General features: G+C 44.8%; 1 protein-coding gene across 5 annotated transcripts in view; it reads left to right on the plus strand.

The window, feature by feature from the left end:
* The window catches only part of RASSF2 (Ras association domain family member 2), a 45572-nt gene extending 34863 nt beyond the window's left edge, over positions 1–10709 (plus strand). For all 5 annotated transcript variants that reach the window (XM_017878054.1, XM_017878033.1, XM_017878041.1 and 2 more), the window contains exons 7-11: positions 263–364; positions 1675–1726; positions 2191–2312; positions 4123–4220; positions 6380–10709. In XM_017878054.1, the coding sequence (XP_017733543.1) occupies positions 263–364; positions 1675–1726; positions 2191–2312; positions 4123–4220; positions 6380–6449 (444 nt within the window). In that variant the 3' untranslated portion in view covers positions 6450–10709. The remainder of the gene's footprint in view (positions 1–262; positions 365–1674; positions 1727–2190; positions 2313–4122; positions 4221–6379) is intronic.
* Positions 10710–19937: the final 9228 nt, after the last annotated feature.

A 19937-nucleotide genomic window follows, 5' to 3' on the forward strand; every position in this document is an offset into this window, starting at 1 on the left:
CAAGTGCATGGTGGGAGAGCAGTCAGAGACAGCCTTGTGCTGAAGTCCCAGAGGAAGGGTCTTTTTGAGTGTGGAGCATGAACTGAATTAAGCAAACCCTGAGGGTTGCTTTGTCTACAAAGCCTGCTGCTTGCCAGGCTGCCGGGGGCTCTCAGGAAGTACATTTTGAGTATCATTGTCATTGTGCCCTGTACCGCACCTGGATTTTAGCACTGGGTCCTTGTTCCCACTCCCACCCTGAGCTGGATCCTTCTATTGACAGACGTCCGTGTTCACGCCAGCCTATGGCTCTGTCACCAACGTCCGCATCAACAGCACCATGACCACCCCACAGGTCCTGAAGCTGCTGCTCAACAAATTTAAGGCAAGTTCCCATTGCTGGCTGGCCACAGATGGGGTCACAGGTGTGCCTTGGGCCCCTAGAGTGGTTGTGCGAGGAGCTATGGAAGTTGCGTGGTTTGCGGGATGCTGAGCAGAGGGCTTGGGTTCTTTAGATCCTCGTGATCCAAGACAGAGTCCACAGCATCAGCATCACCTGGGTGCTTGTTAGAAATTCAAATTCTCAGGCCCCACCCCAGACCCACTAAATCAGAAATTTTGAGGGGTAGGCCAGGGACACCGTCTAACAAGCCTGCAGGGGATTTGGATGCCTACCGAAGTTTGAGAAACATCAACCCTCAAATCCTTTATGGTCTACTTTAGAAGGACCCTGGGGCCTGCTGACTGGTTTTGGGCTCAGTGTGAAGATTGACTTCTGGGGCACAGTTGGGAAACCTACTTTGAAATATGACACTTTGTGCAAATTATAGTGCAGGAGTGCTTTTAAAGTTCTGTTGCTCTGTGTTTTCCACAATCTCTTGGAGAACAGAGATCTTTTGGAGACCAGGTATTCTTACTTTTAATGGAAGCCAGTGTAGCCTAACAACCTAAGAACACAGGCTCTGGGTTCAAATCTCCATTGAGCACATGCTAGTTGGATGAATTGGGCAAGTTACTTAACCTGCCCCTGCCTCTGCTTCGTCATCATAAAATGAAGATAATGGGGCCTCGCTACAGTATTGTCGTGAACATTAGATGGGATGAAACCTTTAACATTTGTAGAACTATGCCTGGCACATTGCGATAGATGATAGCTATTATCCATCCTAGTTGTGTGCTACAGAATGACCAGTTTGGTCAGTGACACACCACATATATGACTGTGGTCCCATGAGACTATAATCCTTTTTTTATGGTACTTTTTCTGTGTTTAGATATGTTTAAATCCACAAATGCTTACCATTGTGTTACAAGTGCCTACAGCATTGAGTACAGGAACATGCTGTATAGGTTTGTAGTCCAGGAGCAATAGCTATACCATATGGCCTAGGTGTGTAGTAGGCTATGCCATCCAGGTTTCTGTAAGTACACTCTATGATGTTTGCACAACAATGAAATTGCCTAGTGATCTATTTCTCAGAATGCATCCTTGTGGTTAAGCACATGACTATATTATTGATAAAGTCATCTACCTTCTCGATCTTCTCATCAATTCCGAGAGTTGTAGATAAATAGCTCTCCCCTCAAAACAGCCTAAAATTGACTTAGCTTTGCATTGTTAAAAAAGAGGAAAAGCCTCGAAGTTGGGATGTTTAAATAGATACTTTCAACAAGTATCTTTTGCTCCTGCTTCAGATTGAGAATTCAGCAGAGGAGTTTGCCTTGTACGTGGTGCATACGAGTGGTGGTAAGTCTGAAGACCACAGTGTACTTTCAAACTTCTAATTAACTCAAAATAGCAAGTTAAAAAAATACCTCTGCCTCCTTTGCTTGTTGTTTGGGTTTCAGAAACTTCCAAATGTTGTTTGCCTTCAAGGCTGATGGGCTTGCTGTGTGAGTCCACTAGGGATTGTTTTATATGGCCAGTAAACAAATTCTAAACCTGTCTAGAATTTTCTCAAGAGACAGATAAACCCAATTCCTCCAAGGGGTTGGAGGCATGGTGGTACTGTTGAGGGGTGGGGAGTGAGTGGGAGGAGGTTGCTTTTCACAATACCTATGGAATAGTTCATTTATAAATCAGTCTCCTGACTTATATGGTGGCATCTCCTAAGGTGCCTAGTCCATTTGGACCCCTGCATTGACCACTACTTAATGTGAGAAAGGCCTCTGGCCAAACTCAGGGCTGCTCCTGGTTGTGTGTGGTTGCAGAGAAACAGAAGCTGAAGGCCACTGATTACCCGCTGATTGCCCGAATCCTCCAGGGCCCATGTGAGCAGGTCTCCAAAGTGTTCCTAATGGAGAAGGACCAGGTGGAGGAAGTCACCTATGATGTGAGTTCCCTTTGGGTCAGGTGGTCTGTCCTCAGGAGGGTGGGGATTTGGTTGGATCACCTGTAACTGGGGTATAGAATGACTTTTTTGACCAATGACCATGCCCCCTTTTACTTCTTCAGTGCCAGGTTCTCTTGAAGCCAGGTTGAAGGTATGCCCTGAGGGAGTTGCTGGAGGAATGCCCAGGCAGAAAGTGATTTCCATAGAAGGAATAAATTGCTTGAGCCTTCCTAGGGTACTGTCAGAGGGATGGGAAGTGTCTGCAAACACTCTTTTAGCAATGCTAGGAAGTTAGCAGTTGGCTGGTCGCAGTGGCTCACTCCCGTAATCCTAACACTTTGGGAGGTCGCTGCAGGACGATTGCTTGAGGCCAGTGATTTGAGACCAGTCTAGGCAACAATGCGAGACTCTGTCTCTACAAAAAAAAAAAAAAATGTTTTAAGTAACTGAGCATGGTGGTGTGTGCATGTGGTCCCAACTACTTGGGAGGCTGAGGTGGGAGGATCACTTGAGCACAAGAGGTTTAGGCTGCAGTGACCTGTGATGGCACCACTGCACTTCAGCCTGGGTGATAGATACAGCAAGACCCTGTCACAAAAAAATAATACAAGAAGTAAGCCATGTAATAGTCAGCTTTTGCTACAGTAACAAACATCTCCAAATCTTAGTAGCTTACAACAGCAAACACTTACTTTTTCCCCATGAGTCTATGGTCTAGTAGCAATGGCTCTACTCTAAGTGTGGGCTGAGTTCAAGTCTGCATTGTGTGACTCACCCAGAGGCCCAGGCTGTTGGGGCAGTACTTACTGCTCATGGCTGTGCTCCTCATGGCAGATGGTGGAGCACGAGAAATCAGGCCAAATCATGTATGCATATTTGAAGCCTCCACTCAGATTTGGTGTGTCATGTCCACACACATTCCACTGGCCAAAGCCAGTCACATGGACAAGCTCAACATTAAAAGTGTGGAGAAATGCACTTCTCCCAGGGAGAAGAGTTGATAGAGCAGGGTGGGGATTCTGGTGGGGAAAGGAAAGCCATTTTTTAACTTTTTTTTTTTGTGTGGGGCAGACAGAGTCTCGCTCTGTTGCCCAGGCTTGAATGCAGTGGCACCTCCCTGGTTCAAGCAATTTTCCTGCCTCAGACTCCTGAGTAGCTGGGACCACAGGTGTGCATCACCATGCCTGGCTAATTTTTGTATTTTTAGTAGAGACAGGGTTTCACCATGTCGGCCAGCTGGTCTTGAACTCTTGACCTCAAGTGATCCACCTGCCTCAGCCTCCCAAAGTGCTGGGATTACAGGCATGGACCATGATGCCTGGTGCTGTTTTTAAACTTTAACTCACCCCAGAGCCACCCACAGCCTCTCCAAAGCAAGTTCATATTTGGATGTTTGTTTGAACCTTGAGACCCAAATCATCATTCTGAACCCTGATTCCTTCCATTCTCTTAGGGGAGAACAAAGGGGTTTATTAGACATAACGGGTTCCGTTCTTTCTCTGCATCACTGTATCAAGAGAAAGTACTTTTCTGTGTTTGGCGTCACCTCATCATTAATTGAATGCATGACATGAAAAATGAAAAGTTTTGAGATGGTGTCATGTAAGTGAAGTGATCGTCGCAGACTCCTTCCCAGCCTGGTGAGGAATGAGGCTTGGCTCCTGCCTTTAAGGAAATCCTGGGTTTCTGAAAAAAATAGACTTTCCAAGACTTTGTGCCAAGACTTTGTGCCTTGTATGAGGACAACCCTGAAAGGAATTGGAGTCATGCTGGGAAGGGCATTCAGCCAGACTTGCTTCTTTCTCCCCAGGTAGCCCAGTATATAAAGTTCGAGATGCCGGTACTTAAAAGCTTCATTCAGAAGCTCCAGGAGGAAGAAGATCGGGAAGTAAAGAAGCTGATGCGCAAGTAAGCGTGGCCTCTGGGGCGCTGGGTGCACTTCTCCCGGGGCCTCAACAGAGGGGCCCCTGCTGGGTCCTCGCAGGGACTGTGCTGAGCTGCTGCATGGGCCTGGGTCTCTGGGCTTTCTTTGGGGGGCTGCCCATTGACAAACCTGGATTTCAAGTGGGGCATGATAGTTAAGTGTGTTCGTCTACTTCTTGTGTCAGCTTCTCATTTTGATGTGGGACATCAAAGTGTCTCCTGTCCTCCCTCTTATGGAAAGACTCTGAAGAGAAGGTGTTGGTTTAAAATTTCTTTGGGGTCTAGATTCAGAAATAGGGGAGGTGACTGTACTCTGGTTTCTTAAGTATATGATCAGGCTCCCAGCAGGAGACTCCGATGAGGGTCTTTGAGGGGTGTTTGAAGAAGGGACTATTTACAAAGACTTGGGCAGAGTCTGGGGTAACCTCAAGGGATAGTGCAGTCCCTGGGGCTAGTGTTACCACCCCTTGCCTGAAGGGGTGAGGGCAAGGAGTGCTAACCAAGACCCAGAGGTTCCAGGGATTTCAGGAAGGCTGTCTTAGCAGTGGGTGTAGCCTGAGCTACTGGTCTCTAAAATCCTTTCTTCTCCCATTTCCTCCCTTTGTGACATTTATCTTCTGGAAATTGCATTTGGATTGAAAAATAAAGCTTCTGGCTGGGCGCGGTGGCTCAAGCCTGTAATCCCAGCACTTTGGGAGGCCGAGACGGGCGGATCATGAGGTCAGGAGATGGAGACCATCCTGGCTAACACGGTGAAACCCCGTCTCTACTAAAAAATACAAAAAACTAGCCGGGCGAGGTGGTGGGCGCCGTCCCAGCTACTCAGGAGGCTGAGGCAGGAGAATGGCGTAAACCCGGGAAGCGGAGCTTGCAGTGAGCTGAGATCCGGCCACTGCACTCCAGCCCGGGAGACAGAGCGAGACTCCGTCTCAAAAAAAAAAAAAAAAAAAAAAAAAAAAAAAAAAAAAAGAAAATAAAGCTTCTTTCTGGGAAGGATTTTGTGATTACTTTGCTATGTTTAGTCATAGAAGAGACTACCTTTCATCGATATGGTGGAATAAATGATTCCTTTTTGCCAATGGAGAATAAAGCCACTGCTAGATCTGCTGTATCGATGATCATAACTAGTCTGATAACACACTGAACACTTACTATGTCCTAAAGTTTTGGGTTTTTTTTTTTGTTTTGTTTTGTTTTGTTTTGTCATGGAGTCTTGCTCTGTCGCTCAGGCTGCAGTGCAATGATGCGATCTCGGCTCACTGCAACTTCCACCTCCCAGACTCAAGTGATTCTCCCACCTCAGCCTCCGCAGTAGCTGGGATTACAGGCACGCACCACCACATCTAGCTCCTTTTTTTGTGTGTTTTTAGTAGAGATGGGGTTTCGCCAAGTTGGCCAGGCTGGTTTTGAACTCCTGACCTCAAGTGATCCACCCGCCTTGGCCTCTCAAAGTGTTGGGATTACAGGCATGAGCCACCATGCCCAGTCAACTATGTCCTAAACTTTAAAAACAGATTTTTCTGTGTACCACAAAGTCCCGAACGTAGGGAATATGTCCATTTATCCCTGCACAACAGTGCCCACTCCTGTAGCTGCAGTGCCACAGCTCAGGGAAGTCGTGGGAAAACCGAACTTCCCCCAAGCCACGGACCTCCATGCCTAGTAGCTGCTATGGCCTCTTCTGCAAAACGCAGGTTCTAAGGTTGCCATTTTTGTCGGATCCCCAAGAGGGTCAACTGTTACCAATTTTATATTATCTAGCCTCGGTGAGGGTTCATGAGCTACTGTGCATATGAAGTACTATGCATAGTGTCTTGGACAAAGTAAGCAAACACACAGAATTCGTAGTATGCTTATTATTGCTGTTGTTTTTTTTACCTTTTTGATTTTTTTTTGGCCAGATGTTCTACCCATAGTAAAATAATCTAATTTGGATTTGGCCTCTTTATTTCTCACATTGTGTTGTAGGAATGAACATAAGCAACAAAGTAGCTAAAGAGGGGTCAGTAATGGAAGCAAAGGAGCAGGGCGCTTGACCGCACTGTTACCTGGTGTGACCTTGGTGTTACCCAGGTGGCCGGGAAGGTCCTGGGGAGGGGTGTGTTGCTGGCTGCTCTCCACCTGAGCTTGTTTCTTGTCTCCAGGTACACCGTGCTCCGGTTAATGATTCGGCAGAGGCTGGAGGAGATAGCCGAGACCCCAGCAACCATCTGAGCCACGAGAACGAGGGGATCCGAGCATCCCAGGAGCCGCCATTGCCATAAAACCCCCAGGAAGCTGCGCACTTTCTTTCCATGGAAACATTTAGACACAAACTTCCCCAGCTCCGGCCAAGCCATCATTTGTTACCTGGAGCTGGATATAGAAGTCAACAGACAGCTCCCCATCCCTGGACCCCTGCCCTCCTTTCTTCCACTCACAAGGACTTTTGATTTTAGTTATAAGGAGGACCCAAAATGTGTGTGTGTACATGTGTGCGCACGCATGATACGTGTCCATGTGCCTACCTGATACTTTCACATGTAATTAAATTCCAGGCAACCAGCACAAGAGCCTGAGCCTGGCGAATATGCAGCTCCTGGGCAGGGAAATCAGAGGAGCCACTGATCTGAGTGGTATTTAGGTTGAAGGAACGATTTCTCCTCTCAAGTGCCAGGGAGCAGCCACGTGTCTGCCTGTGTTTAGAAAGGGAAGAGGGTTCTCCAGGTTCACCATTTGGGTTGTTTATATGTTAGTAGAAACTCTCCCTGTATGCCTAGAAGGATCAGTGAATGTGAGAGCCTTGGAAATTAACAAAGTAACAGCCACATAACTTGCGGCAAGTCTGATGGAAAGAAAAAGATAGACCATCCATAGGGTAGATGCAATAAGCCCACATATTTTTACACTGGAAACCTTGATTGTTTTAAGTGACAAAGACATATGTGACGTTCTCTGTGGAAACCTGTGAAGAGTGGATTCTGCCTCCATCCCTGCCTCCATGGCTACCTTTAGGAGTCAGAGAGGATCCTGTGTGTTTCTCTGTACCCAGCTGACAACCCATCTCTCCGGCGCTTCCTTGAGTGGAAGGAAAGGTCTCAAGAAACAAAGATCTCACTGGTGTGCACACAGTGCTGACCAGCTAGTGTGTCCAGGGCCTGGTGGCCAGGAAGTTCCAGGTTGAAGGGAAATGTCAAGGCTACCTGCAGAAATGACAGGTGCCTTGAACCCAGCCCGTCTTCACGTCATCAAGGGTCTTCCTGCACTTGAAGCTGGGGCCATGGTTGCAGTCAAGACTTCATTCTTTCTAACCTCCGGGTTCTTGCAACTTGCCCTCACCTTGTGTGTGGAGATGCATTCCAAGAATGAAGCCTCATCTTGCTGCTGAGTGTGGCGTTCAGGAAAGCTCTTTAGGCCACCTGGTGAAGGTGCATGGGGAGGATGGAACTTCTCCTCAGCTTCTCTGAGCAGCCACCTAGGTGATCTTTAGAGCCAACCCCAATGAGGGAGAAAGGGCGAGAACGGTCTGTGCCCTGGGACTCCCATCAGGAAGCTTGCCAGACAGCTGGGCATCAGTGCGGCTGATACAGTCTGAGGCGGGAGACAGATGCTTGGACCTGGGTGCCTGGCTGTGGAGATCGACCAAGCAACACCAGCGGCTCCTAAGAGTGGGTGTCTCTGAGCCTAGCTGAGGTAGAGACACTGCCCGTCTCTTCTCCACCTTCTCTCCACGGAAGGTTTGCAGAGCTGGGCAGTTGAGGAAAGGACAGTCCCTGGTTGGTGTCTCCAAAGGAAGGTGGGCCTTTTTGGTGGAGATGTTTCTGGCCCAGGCACCCTCCTGCCCCACATTCATACCTATGGCTTCTTTAGAAGGCTCACAGCTGTGGTCTCGATGTAGACTGCAAAAAGATGGCACGCTGCCCCTGGCATTTTGCCGGGGGTTTTATAGCAAGTCTCCTTCCTCCATAGGGACAGCAGCACCAGTCCTGTGGGGCATGGAGTGGAAACTCAGAAGGGCTTCTGCAAACTGCACAGAATTGGGGTAAGAAGACAAGGAGTGGGCACCGGGAGAGGCTTCCTTTGTTACAGCTGGGAAAGAACAGTTCTGTGAATGCAAACACCTGAATCTTGCATTTGAGAAAATGATATGGGGAACTTCTCTTCTGGTAATTCTTATTTTGAATGTTCAAAGCCTCAGTTGGCTCCAGTAATTCTCCTTGGAGGACTTGGAAGAAGAATTTCCACAAGGCAAACTACTAACCACTGGCTCTTGTTGGACAGCGATTTCTGGCTTATAAGAGTTCTCTTTGATTTGCACTAGCACTATGATAGTGTTAAATGTGGAAATACTGCAACATGTCCAGTTGGCCAGATCACTTTCGAAGGGAGCAATACTAAGGCAGACTCACCTTTTTAAAGATGGGAGGTCAGGAGGTGGAAGTGAGAGGAGATCCCATTTTACACAACACACTTCCACGTAATGCAGACCACACTTTTCCATTTTGTCCTGCCCTGTTTAGAGGTCATTTCTCACATCCTAAGAACCTGATCAGAAATTTTGGACAGGTTCTTTGAAATAGCAGCAGTTGAAATAGAGATGCTTTGCCACAGTGTGGAGCAGATTTTCTCACTGGTATCACATGCTCTTGCAGTTTTGAACTTTTCAACCGATTTGTGGGAGTTTACGTAATTGTGTGCAATGAACCTGAAATTGCGTAAAGAACAAAAGACCAGTTTATAGGGTTGGATTTTTTTTTTTTTTTCCAACTTGTGAAAAGCAGTTTAGCTGCATCTGGCTCTCCCCGCCACCGCCCCCCGCAATCCCCCGGCAGGGGCTTATGTTACAAGGTGATCAAGTGAAGGAAAAACCTGAGCCCATCTGGCTGGGATGGTGGAATTAAGCACAAGGTCACATTCTCTGTGATCACATGACAGGGAAGGTGATGTCTTAAATGGCAAAGGGGTTATCTTGGGGAGATGCTGAAAAGCACAAAAGATAGTCTTGCCTGTACGTGTTGGTGAAGAATGTGCACATTGGTCTCCAGGCTAGACGGACTTCAACTTGGAGTTGAGTTGAAGCAAGAGGATTTCAGGATATTAGCCACCCATCTGCAAGAAAAGTGCTGAGGCCTCGGGTCAAGATTTTGATCTGAGACATGCTGATGCTTCAAGGAAAAATATTTTCACCATCCTCTCTTCCCTCACCAAAAGAAAACAGTACTCTCTCCTAGAAACCTCTAGGTAAAGACATTTTATCCTAATATCGGTGGCATATAATGCCCCCCGCAAAGAGATCTGTTCTCCATGCAAAAAAGTCTCAACGAGAATTCTGTGGGGTTGAGTGGTTATTTCAAAGTGTCAGGAGGGTGGAGAGAGAAATTGGCCACAGAAGAGCAAGAAGCTCTCTTAAGAAAGGGAATTCTCTTTAAAGAAACCACCACCGACAACAAAACAACCAAAACCCACGTTTTATGTCAAAGCTCTGTAGCACAGAGAATGTGGTGTCGTAGATACATCGCCGAGAGAGATTTCTCTTTTGTTTTTTTGAGACGGAGTCTCGCTCTGTTGCCCAGGATGGAGTGCAGTAATGCAATCTCAGCTCACTGCAACATCCGCCTCCAGGGTTCAAGCGATTCTCCTGTCTCAGCCTCCTGAGTAGCTGGGATTACAGGGACCCACCACCACGCCCGGCTAATTTTTTTGTGTGGTTTTAGTACAGATGGGGTTTCACCATCTTGGCCAGGCTGGTCTTGAACTCCTGACCTCGTGATCCACCCACCTAGGTCTCTGAAAGTGCTGGGATTACAGGCGTGAGCCACAAAGCCCAGCCAAGAGAGAGATTTCTACATGAACAAGGCAATTTCAGTGTCTTACAGCGGCCAAACCATGACGTGGAGAACGAGATAGGAGACAGGAGATCACCATGAGCATCCCTGATATAGCAGCACACATTTTCACGTTTCCACTTCAATCGTTTTGCACAAAGTCTTGCTTCACTCAGATGAAATGAGATATGATTTCCTAGAGATGTAAAAATAAGAATGAATGTGGCACCCCTTCTTCCAGATGTAATAGAAAGCTTTGCCCTATCCCAAGGGGGGTGTTTAAGTGCCCCTTGTGTTTTAACTGTATTCAACTGAGCACAAGATGCACAGGCTATGATGGGAAACCCTCAGTTTACCTTTGGAGTCTTCCCTGCAGATCGCAGACCTGTTTCCAGGCTGATGTTTCTGGTGTGTAATTGCTAGTGTTTCTGAAGGGTTTTCCGAATTGTTTCAGCCTTGTGAAGTATTCTTTTCTTAATTATAACTTGCCTTTCAGCAATGGTACATGACTTGGTTCAACGTTTGGTTCTGAACTTATACACTGATGCATTTACTCATCTAACATAATCTGACAAGGCCTCAGTAGGGAGCCATACATTTTTGTAACATTTTGATATGTTTTAATGCACCTGACTTAGATCTTACTGAAATAAAGCACTTTTCAAAGAGATGTGCCCGGTGGATGGGTCTGTGTGTGACTGCTGGATGCATGAGCTCTGTGTTGTGAGAGGGTGGTTGCAAGGTGGGTGACAGGAACAGAAAGGAGCACCCACCAGATAAGTTAATTTTCTTCCCTGAGTTTATGGTTTGAACATGCTTGGGCCTGGCTGTTATGTCCCAAATAAGAAGTGAAATGAGAAGGTCATCTTAGGAGCTCCCAGACGAGGACTCTGGAGAGCCAGGAGTTGCAGAAGAAAGAGCTTGGAACTTCTACTCAGTGAGGCTGGATTTCCACTCTGACTCCACCCCCAGCTCTTGGACCCTGGGACCAACTCAATGATCCTTTCTCTAGGACTTGGTTTTCTCACCTGTAAAATACCTAAGCCACCCTGCAGGGTTTGGGCACCTGGGCTTGCTTCTGTAGGAAGCATCCCCCCCATGGTCCCCAAGTGTAAGATTTTCAGACTAGGACCCAAGTTTCACCCTATGGTATGGGGAAGGTATGATATCTAATTTTATATGTCAACTTGGCTAGGCCATGGAGCCCAGATATTTTGTCAAACACTAGTCTAGGTGTTACTGTGAATTTGTTTTTTTTAAATTGAGATTAATATTCAAATCAGTAGACTTTGAGCAGTCTGCCCTCCATAATGTGGGTGGGCCTCACCCAATCAGTTGAAGGCCTTAAGAAAAAAGACTGAGATCCCAGAGAAGAAGGAATTCTGCCTCAAGACTGCCTTTGGACTTGAATTACAAGATGAATTATGTGAACCAATTCCTTAAGCTTTGTCTCCCCACACCCGCACCTCTCTTTCTCTTGCTCTCCACGCACACACACACGCGCGCGCGTGCACACACACATCTTTGGAGAACCCTGACTAATACAGAGAAATAATTTCATTGGTTCATAAAGTTTAATATGAGATTTGACAGTTGTCTTCCTAAGAAACCTGGCCATGGAGCATAAATAGTGACCATCATAATTTGGCCTCTAGAAGAAGGTAACAACCAAGACCAGATTTTTAATGATGCTTCTGTAAACAATGCATATATAAGTATGAGAGAGAGAGATGGGGAAGGAGCGAGAGAGAGACAGAAAGAAAGTGTGGATAAGTCACAGTTCCCTTTGAGTGTTGTTCCGATTTCCCATATTTAGAGTTTTTAATTCAAAGAGAGCTTTTCAGTTGCTGCATTTAAGTTGGGGGAAACAGATGAGCAGGCAGTTAACCCTTCCAAGGTAGTGAGACTTTTGTACAGTGCATCATGTAGATGTAGATGATATAGACTGAAGATAAATGGCTCATTTGGGGTCTAACCATGAACCCCCAAAAGGCAGTAAGCCTTGTAGGAGTTACAGTGCCTAAAATAACCAAAAAAATTCTAATAGCCTTCTGCCAAAGGTGCTGGCAGTTCTTGGCTTGTTTTATGGAGACAGATTTTATGAAGTAATTTGGTATTATCTATTTTAGGTAATGAAGTTATTACTGAATGAAGTTTGCTGTGAGTACAAGACTTCACTGTCAAGTTTTGAAGACATTTGAATAGGTTGCTGAAATGTTTAAATGCAAGAAAACACTGCTGAAAATTGAACTTGAGTAAAATTAACATTACTATTTTCAGTTTAAAACCATGCAAAATTTTCTGTGGATTATATGGGGGCAGAAAGAAGAAAGAAGAAATAATGCAAAATAGAAATTGTGACTTACAGTTTAAGTATATGTTATATAAGTGATATATATATATATTAAGTGATAAATTGTAAGTATATGCTTTACAAGTATATAAGTTAACTTTAGAAGTTTTCAAATGGTAAGTAGCCCGACTGGTAGAGACCATAAGTCCTGGTTTGCTTGGGACAGTTCCACTTTATTCTGTGGTTTATGTAATTATTAACAGCATCCCCCTTTACTCTCAAAATGATCCAGGATGGATGATAAATATGATCACCCTATGAGTTGGCCAGAGAGCAGCTTATCATAATTTTGATGAGAAGTCTATAAGCAGCAGCCATAAGTTGGAATTTAAGCGTTAAGTTTAAACTTTAGGAAAAACGGAAATCTAAACACATGTTTTGGCATAATGCAGAATATAATATGGATTTTTATATATCAGTGTTTTATTAACCCTGATTTAATTGTTCTTGCATTAGAGCAAGACACATTTTTCTTATTGGAGTTTTAAGCCTGGACTTACTAATTCATACGCCATAAACATGAATGTTATTTTTTCATTGAAAAGTATTTATTTTCAGTTTTATCGTGGTATAATTGACAAATAAAAATGACATATATTCAAGGTGTACAACCTGATGATTGCTGTACATATACATTGTGAAACGATTACATCACATTAACACATCCATCATCACACAGTTGCCATTGTGTGCGTGTGTGTGTGTCTGTGTGTGTGTGTGTGCGATGTCAGGACACTTCAGATCTACTGTTTTTTTCTTCATCCAGCCCAAAATGTCAAAGATCTACTTCCTTAGTGAATTACAAGTAAACAATACGGTACTGTTAACTATAGTCACAGTGCTATATATTAGATCCCTAGAACTTACCTTGAAACTGAGCATTTGTTGCCTGATTTTTAGGAAATGACACCAAAAGCACAGGCAACAAAAGCAAAACTAGGCCAAGTGTGGTGGCTCATGCCTGTAATCCTAGCATTTTGGAAGGCTAAGGTGGGTGGATTGCTTGAGCACAGGAGTTTGAGATCAGCCTGGGCAACTCGGCAAAACCCCATCTCTACAAAAAATACCCCCCAAAATTAGCTCGGCATGGTGGCATGCACCTGTAGTCCCAGTTACTTGGGAGGCTGAGGTAGGAGGATCGCTTGAGCCCAGAAGGCTGAGGTTGCGGTGGGCCGAAATCACATGCACTCCAGTCTGGGTGACAGAGCGATACACTACCTCAAAGAAAAAAAAAGGCAAAAATAAACAAGTGGGACTATGTCAAACTAAAAAGCTTCTACACAGTGAAGGAAACAATGAAATGAAAAGACAACCTAGAGAATGGAAGAAAACATTTGCAAATCATGTATCTGATAAGGGGTTAACATTCAAGATACATAAGGAATTTCCACAACTCAATAATTCATGACTTTGAATGTCCCCTGCTAGTCACTAAGCCCCTCTAAGCTGCCCTTGATACCACCTACCCTCACCTGCAGAGTCATCTATGGTGTCAACAGCACCAAGATTGGGGTATCTTACAACATCCTTCCCTGGGACAACCCAGGGGTTCTGAGAGGGTAGTTGGTGCCAAATACTGGGACAGAGGGAACATGACAGCATGGGTATATCTTGCTGATGGAAAGTAATTATGCCTCAGCGATGTCTAGGGTATAATTTTGGGAACAAACTACTTAGAACTCCCACACATTGTGAATATTGAATGTCTGGGACTACAAAGAGCCTTGATTCCAAAATGATCCCAAGGAAAGATCTTAACTGATACAGACGTGCTGGGAAGGGAAGAGCGTGGTCCCTTTAAATGATACAGAAGTGGGGAAGTGAAGTGCTGGGTAGAGGAGGGCGTGGTCCCTAGCTAGGGCTCTACCCCCACGGACCTAGGTGAGGACAGGCATTTTTGCTTTCCTGTCCAAATGTTGCATTTCCCAAGACCACCCTGGCCTGCCATGCCCCATCCTATGCCTATAAAAACCCGGGACCCTAGCAAGGCAGGGACAGAAGCTGCTGAAGGTCGAGAGGAGCACATCAGCGGAGGAACACATTGGGGGCTGGACATGGAGAGGAGCGCATCAGCGGGCACTGGCATGCCAGTAGGCACTGGCATGCCGGCGGGCCACCGACTGGCCGAAGGGCATGGAGTTTGGCTAGGGGAGTTGGAGGAGAGCCCAGGGGACCAAGTGGCCTGACTCTAGGTGAAAATCATCTCCCTTCTGGCGCCCCCCATCTGCTGAAAGCTACTTCCGCACAATGAAACTTTGCACTCATTCTCCAAGCTCACGTGTGATCCGATTCTTCCGGTACACCACGGCAAGAACCCTGTGATACAGAAAGCCCTCTGTCCTTGCGACAAGGTAGAGGGTCTAATTGAGCTGGTTAACACAAGCTGCTTATGGACGGTTAAATTAAAAGAGCATCCTGTAACACACGCCCACTGGGGCTTCAGGAGCTGCATTCACCCCCTAGACACTGGGGTGGGGTCGGAGCCCCACAGCTGCCCGTCTGTATGCTCCCCTAGAGGTTTGAGCAGCAGGGCACTGAAGAAGCAAGCCACAGTCTCTGTCTCACGCCCTGCGAGGGGAATAAGGGAACCTTTCCCATTTCTTAATGTAGTGTTCAACTTCAATCGTTAAAATTCCTTAGCCAAATGTTGACTATAACACAAGTTGTCACAAAAATCACTAAGCAAAAAAGCAAATTATAACATCTATGACCCATTAAAAGAAACCAACAAATAAAAGTTGAATTCGAGTTGGTTATAATAATCTAGAGATAAATTATTAGAAATATGAAATGAATTTTGCAAGGTTGCTAAAACAAGGAAAATATATAAACATTTATTTCTATGTATTTCTAGGTGCATAATCTAATAAAAGATTAAAAATAAGATTTAAAATGGAAAGATATATCTCATTTATGGATTGAAAATTTAGCAGCTCTCCCCCAAATTATCTATATATTCAAGTAATCCTAATAAAAAGCCAAGTATATTTTTTTCCTTGCTTTCCTCCTTCTTTGTGATAATGGTATAGGTAAAATAAAAAACATAAGCGTGAATATTATTCTGCTACTGGAAGTATAATTATCAAGTTTATGTAGAAGGCCAGGCGTGGTGGCTCACACCTGTAATCCTAGCACTTTGGGAGGCCGAGGCGGACAGATCACCTGAGGTCAGGAATTTGAGACCAGCCTGGCCAACTTGGTGAAATCCCGTCTCTACCAAAAATACAAAAATTAGCCAGGTGTGGTAGTGGGTGCCTGCAATCCCAGCTACTCAGGAGGCTGAAGTGGGAGAATTGCTTGAACTGGGAGGCGGAGGCTGCTGTGAGCCAAGATTGTGCCACTGCACTCCAGCCTGGGCGACAGAGTGAGGCTCAGAATGAAATTACGTAATAGTTTATGTAGAAACCTGGAAAATATTGTTATGTAAAGTAAATAAAATAGTATGTTTAATATGATTGCAGGCCTACATGTAAAGGCCTATGAAAAAAGTTATATTGGGGTGGTGCCATTAGATTTTCTTAGTGCTTCCATTACACTGGCTTTAAAATTAAAATTTCCTGCTTAGTAACTCCAAAAATATTGAGAATCCAAAAACATATAAACACATACAAAACAAAACAACAACAACAACAACAAAACAATGGCCAGAAGATTAAAGCCAGCCAGGCCTTTGTGTCCCTGGTAGGGTCAGTTTTTCCAAGCGCTAGGCTTCAGAATTCCGAGAAGAATAAGAGGCCCATTATGCAACAGAAATGCAATCCCATATATGAAATATCATATATACACACACACATATGTGTATATATGTGTAATGTAAACACACACGTATGTAATACACACACAAAATGGAAGGATTGCACCAATAGTTCTAGGGCCTTTGAGAAAACCAGCCACCAATCATGCCATCTTGAGTATGCAGGAGCCTGAGGATGGAGACCCCATGTGAGGAACTGGGAAATTCCTTGTGTTTAGGGTCAGTCACCCTGGATACCAAATGCACTTTCAAACTGTACTCTCAATTCTCCTTTCAGAAATTGGACACACACAAGTTTTCAAAAGGAGAGAAAAATACACACCATAAATCCTGGAAATCTGAAGTTAGCCAGAATGTGCTGTCAGACAGTTCCACTTTCAGTTTTTTACATTCTGAAGTTCTCTTGATTAGGAATTGGGTACCAGATGCAGTGCCTGATTCACAAATCAAGCCCTTTGCTTGGTGTCTTCTGGATAAACGTGTGCCTTGCCCCGCCTGGCCACATGGGACAACCCCCACTCCCCCAGCCCACCCTGCCCACCCCATGCACCTGAGGCCTGAGCTAGGAGCTCAGGAGCTGCTCCGATCTTCGTTCCCATAGAGGCCAGGACACTGGCAGTAAGCGTGATTTCTGGGCTGACTCAGATGATTATCAAATAAACTGAATTTAAAAATTGTTCACTCAGGTGCCTACTGGTACCTTCTCAGGATACACACACTAAGTAGACAATAAACAACCCTAAAATAGCCCAAATGACTCTAAGGTTCTTAAAATGCCCTTAGAACACCCCCACCCTAAAAAACCTCAAGGATCCTGAAGAGCCCTGTAAACTTCATGCTAGTGGGGTTGACCTCTAGGAAGCATCAGAAGCAATCAGGGTTCCTGTTAAAATGCAGACTGCCAGGCCCCAACACCAGAGTTCCTGATTCAGCAGATGGAGTAGGGCCGAGAATCTGCATCTCTAATAAAGTTCTCAGGTGATGCTGATGTTTCTGGTGCACTAACTGTTCTAAACGAGCCTAAGGGGAATACTGCAATCACCCAGGGAGTTTTTTAGAACACTGATGTCTGTATTCCACACCAAGAGATTGTGGTTCAATTCTTCTGGGCTGTGGCGTTGGCAGCAGAGTTTTTAACACTGCCTTTTTCTTACTAACTGATTTGGTTTGGCTGTGTCCCCACCCAAATCTCATCTTGAATCCTAATGTGTTATGAGAGTGACCTGGTGGGGTGGAGAGTAATTGAATCATGGGGGCAAGTCTTTCCCATGCTGTTCTCTTGATATTGAATGTCTCATGAAATCTGATGGTTTTAAAAAGAGGAGCTGCCCTGTGCAAGCTCTCTTTGCCTGCTGCCATCCATGTAAGACTTGGCTTGCTCCACCTTGCCTTCCACCATGATTGTGAGGCTTCCCCAGACACATAAAACTGTAAGTCCAATTAAACCTCTTTCTTTTGTAAAGTGTCCAGTCTCGGTTATGTCTTCATCAGCAGCATGAAAATAGGCTAATACACTAACCTCCTCCCCGATTCCCATATGCACTGAATTTGAGGACCACTTCACCAACCTTAAAAGATCCTGAATGAGTCCAAATAATCCTTAACAATGAAACACGATCCCCTGTAAAACAGTTAAAGGTGATAGACAATTAAAATGACAAGCAATAAAATGACACTAAGATTCCTAAATGCTATTAATCAACTCTAGATGATCCCAGAGGACCCTAAAAGATGCGAAATAACTTTTAGTGACCATAAACTCTAGAAAAAAATTTAAATGCTGTAATAATTGAAAAAGATCCTAAATAACCTTAATGAAGTCAAGATATAATAAAAAGGTCTAAATGATAGCAAATGCTACATGACCAGCCAGGGTCCTACCAACTGTAAACCTAAAAACTTTAAAACCAAATCCTTGACAACAGTAACCCTAAATCATCCCAAATGAACTTCAAAAATCATAAATAATAGTAAAAGATCCTAAATAGCCACAAAATATTCTAAATGACCTTTGGTGGCTCCTGACATCCCTAGAGGTTCCTAAACCTTGAATGAGCCAACTTTAAAAACAAAGAACCCAAATGATATTCAGTGACCTAAATGACTGTAAACCTTTTTCAAAAAACATCCCAAGTCCTCATCTAGCCTGCCTGGACCTGCTACTGAACCACCAGAGGTTCAGTCTATGTCCTACTGCTTGCCTCCCAGAAAGCCAATGACTGAGACAATGAGCCTTGCCAAGGAAGAAGGCTTTAATCAGGTGCTGCAGCTGAGAAGATGGAAGATCAGTCTCAAATCCATCTCCCTGAGGGACTAAAATTAGAAGTTTATATAGCAGGAAAGAAATGTAACCATGTGTGGAGAAACAGGAATTAGCAAGGGATAAGCAAGAGGAGTTGGTCAACTGGAAGCAGGTGGTCATTTAGGCAACCATGATGGGTAAGGGGGTCTCGCCTTTCATTGTCCAGATGCAATGATCTGGTGAGTGTCAGATCCTTGATGCTATCTAGAAGGCCTGATAGTTGGTTTCCTGAGAAAGGAACTCAGATAAGACAAGTGTCATTTTCTCAGGTTTTAAGACTGGGAGGATCAATTTCTCTGTTTATTCAAAGAAACCATAAACATCAGCTCTATGGAACAAATGGGTCGGTTTCAGACCTACATGGTCTACCTCAGGCCTCTTCTTGGGACCAGCTACACTGGCCTGCTGCCCTTCAAGCATGTCCAGACCTGTCCTGCTTCTGGTACTTGCACTTGCCACTTGGGCTTTTTGGGTTACTCTTCTCCCCAGCCCATCACATACTTGCCTCCTTTTTGATTCAGATCTCAGATCAACTCTTCCTTCCGAGCAAGGCCTTCCCCGAACACCCAAATCAGCTGCCCTCCTGCCAGCTATCCTCTGCTTCCACTCTCTTCAAAGTGGTTTTTGCAGTCTGAATGTATTTGTTGATTTATGTATCTCCTCCACTAGAACCTAAGCTCTGTGAAGGCATCCCAACCACCTAGAGCAGCACCTGATCCTTGGTAGACACTGTGAAAGGAAAATAAACCTCAGGACCCCCAACTCACTAAGCCAAAGGGAAAAGTCAAGTTAGGAAATGGGTCATGCAAACCTGCTTCCCATGTTGTTCAGGAAAAGATAGCTACAAAGATAAAAAGAGCTACATACTTCTCTCACGACGTGCCCACAAGGAAATTCCTTGTGGGTCCCAAGATCTTTACCTTAAAACAGTTCTGTTGAATTTCACCCTGATCTTCACATGCACAGGACAAAGGACAGAACGAAAAGTCATCTCTCTGTTCACCTGAGACAAATGCGTAACTGCTTCCTCTGCCCTATGTTTGTTTTATCTTATGTAAAAATGCCGATTCACTGAGCACCAGACGAATGCATAAGTGACTATCCCTCTGCCCCTTTCTCACAGGTATAATGTATATTCAGTGAATGCTGATAGAAGAAGACTCAAAAGAATGCAACTGCTTGCCTTTCTTATTGCCCACCCTTTTAAAAGTCCCTTCCTTTTTCCCACAATAGTTGCTTTTCTTGCCTTTAAATATTGAGGTCTCCAGATGCTCTTTGGAAAAAGCAAGGACCACAGATTATTCCTGAGCTTCTGTATTCTTTTCCTGGTTGTGTGCTTAACCTTGACAAATAAACCTCTTAAAATGATTGAGACCCATCTCGGTCATTTTCTTCGATTTACAACACCTTGATAATATTTGTGTAATGAATGAATAAATATCTGAATGTACCATAAACACCAAGACCTCAAACAACAAGTGTGCCAATG

This window comes from Rhinopithecus bieti, unplaced genomic scaffold (genome assembly GCF_001698545.2).
Source record: "Rhinopithecus bieti isolate Rb0 unplaced genomic scaffold, ASM169854v2 scaffold_65, whole genome shotgun sequence".
NCBI classification, from domain to species: Eukaryota; Metazoa; Chordata; class Mammalia; order Primates; family Cercopithecidae; genus Rhinopithecus; species Rhinopithecus bieti.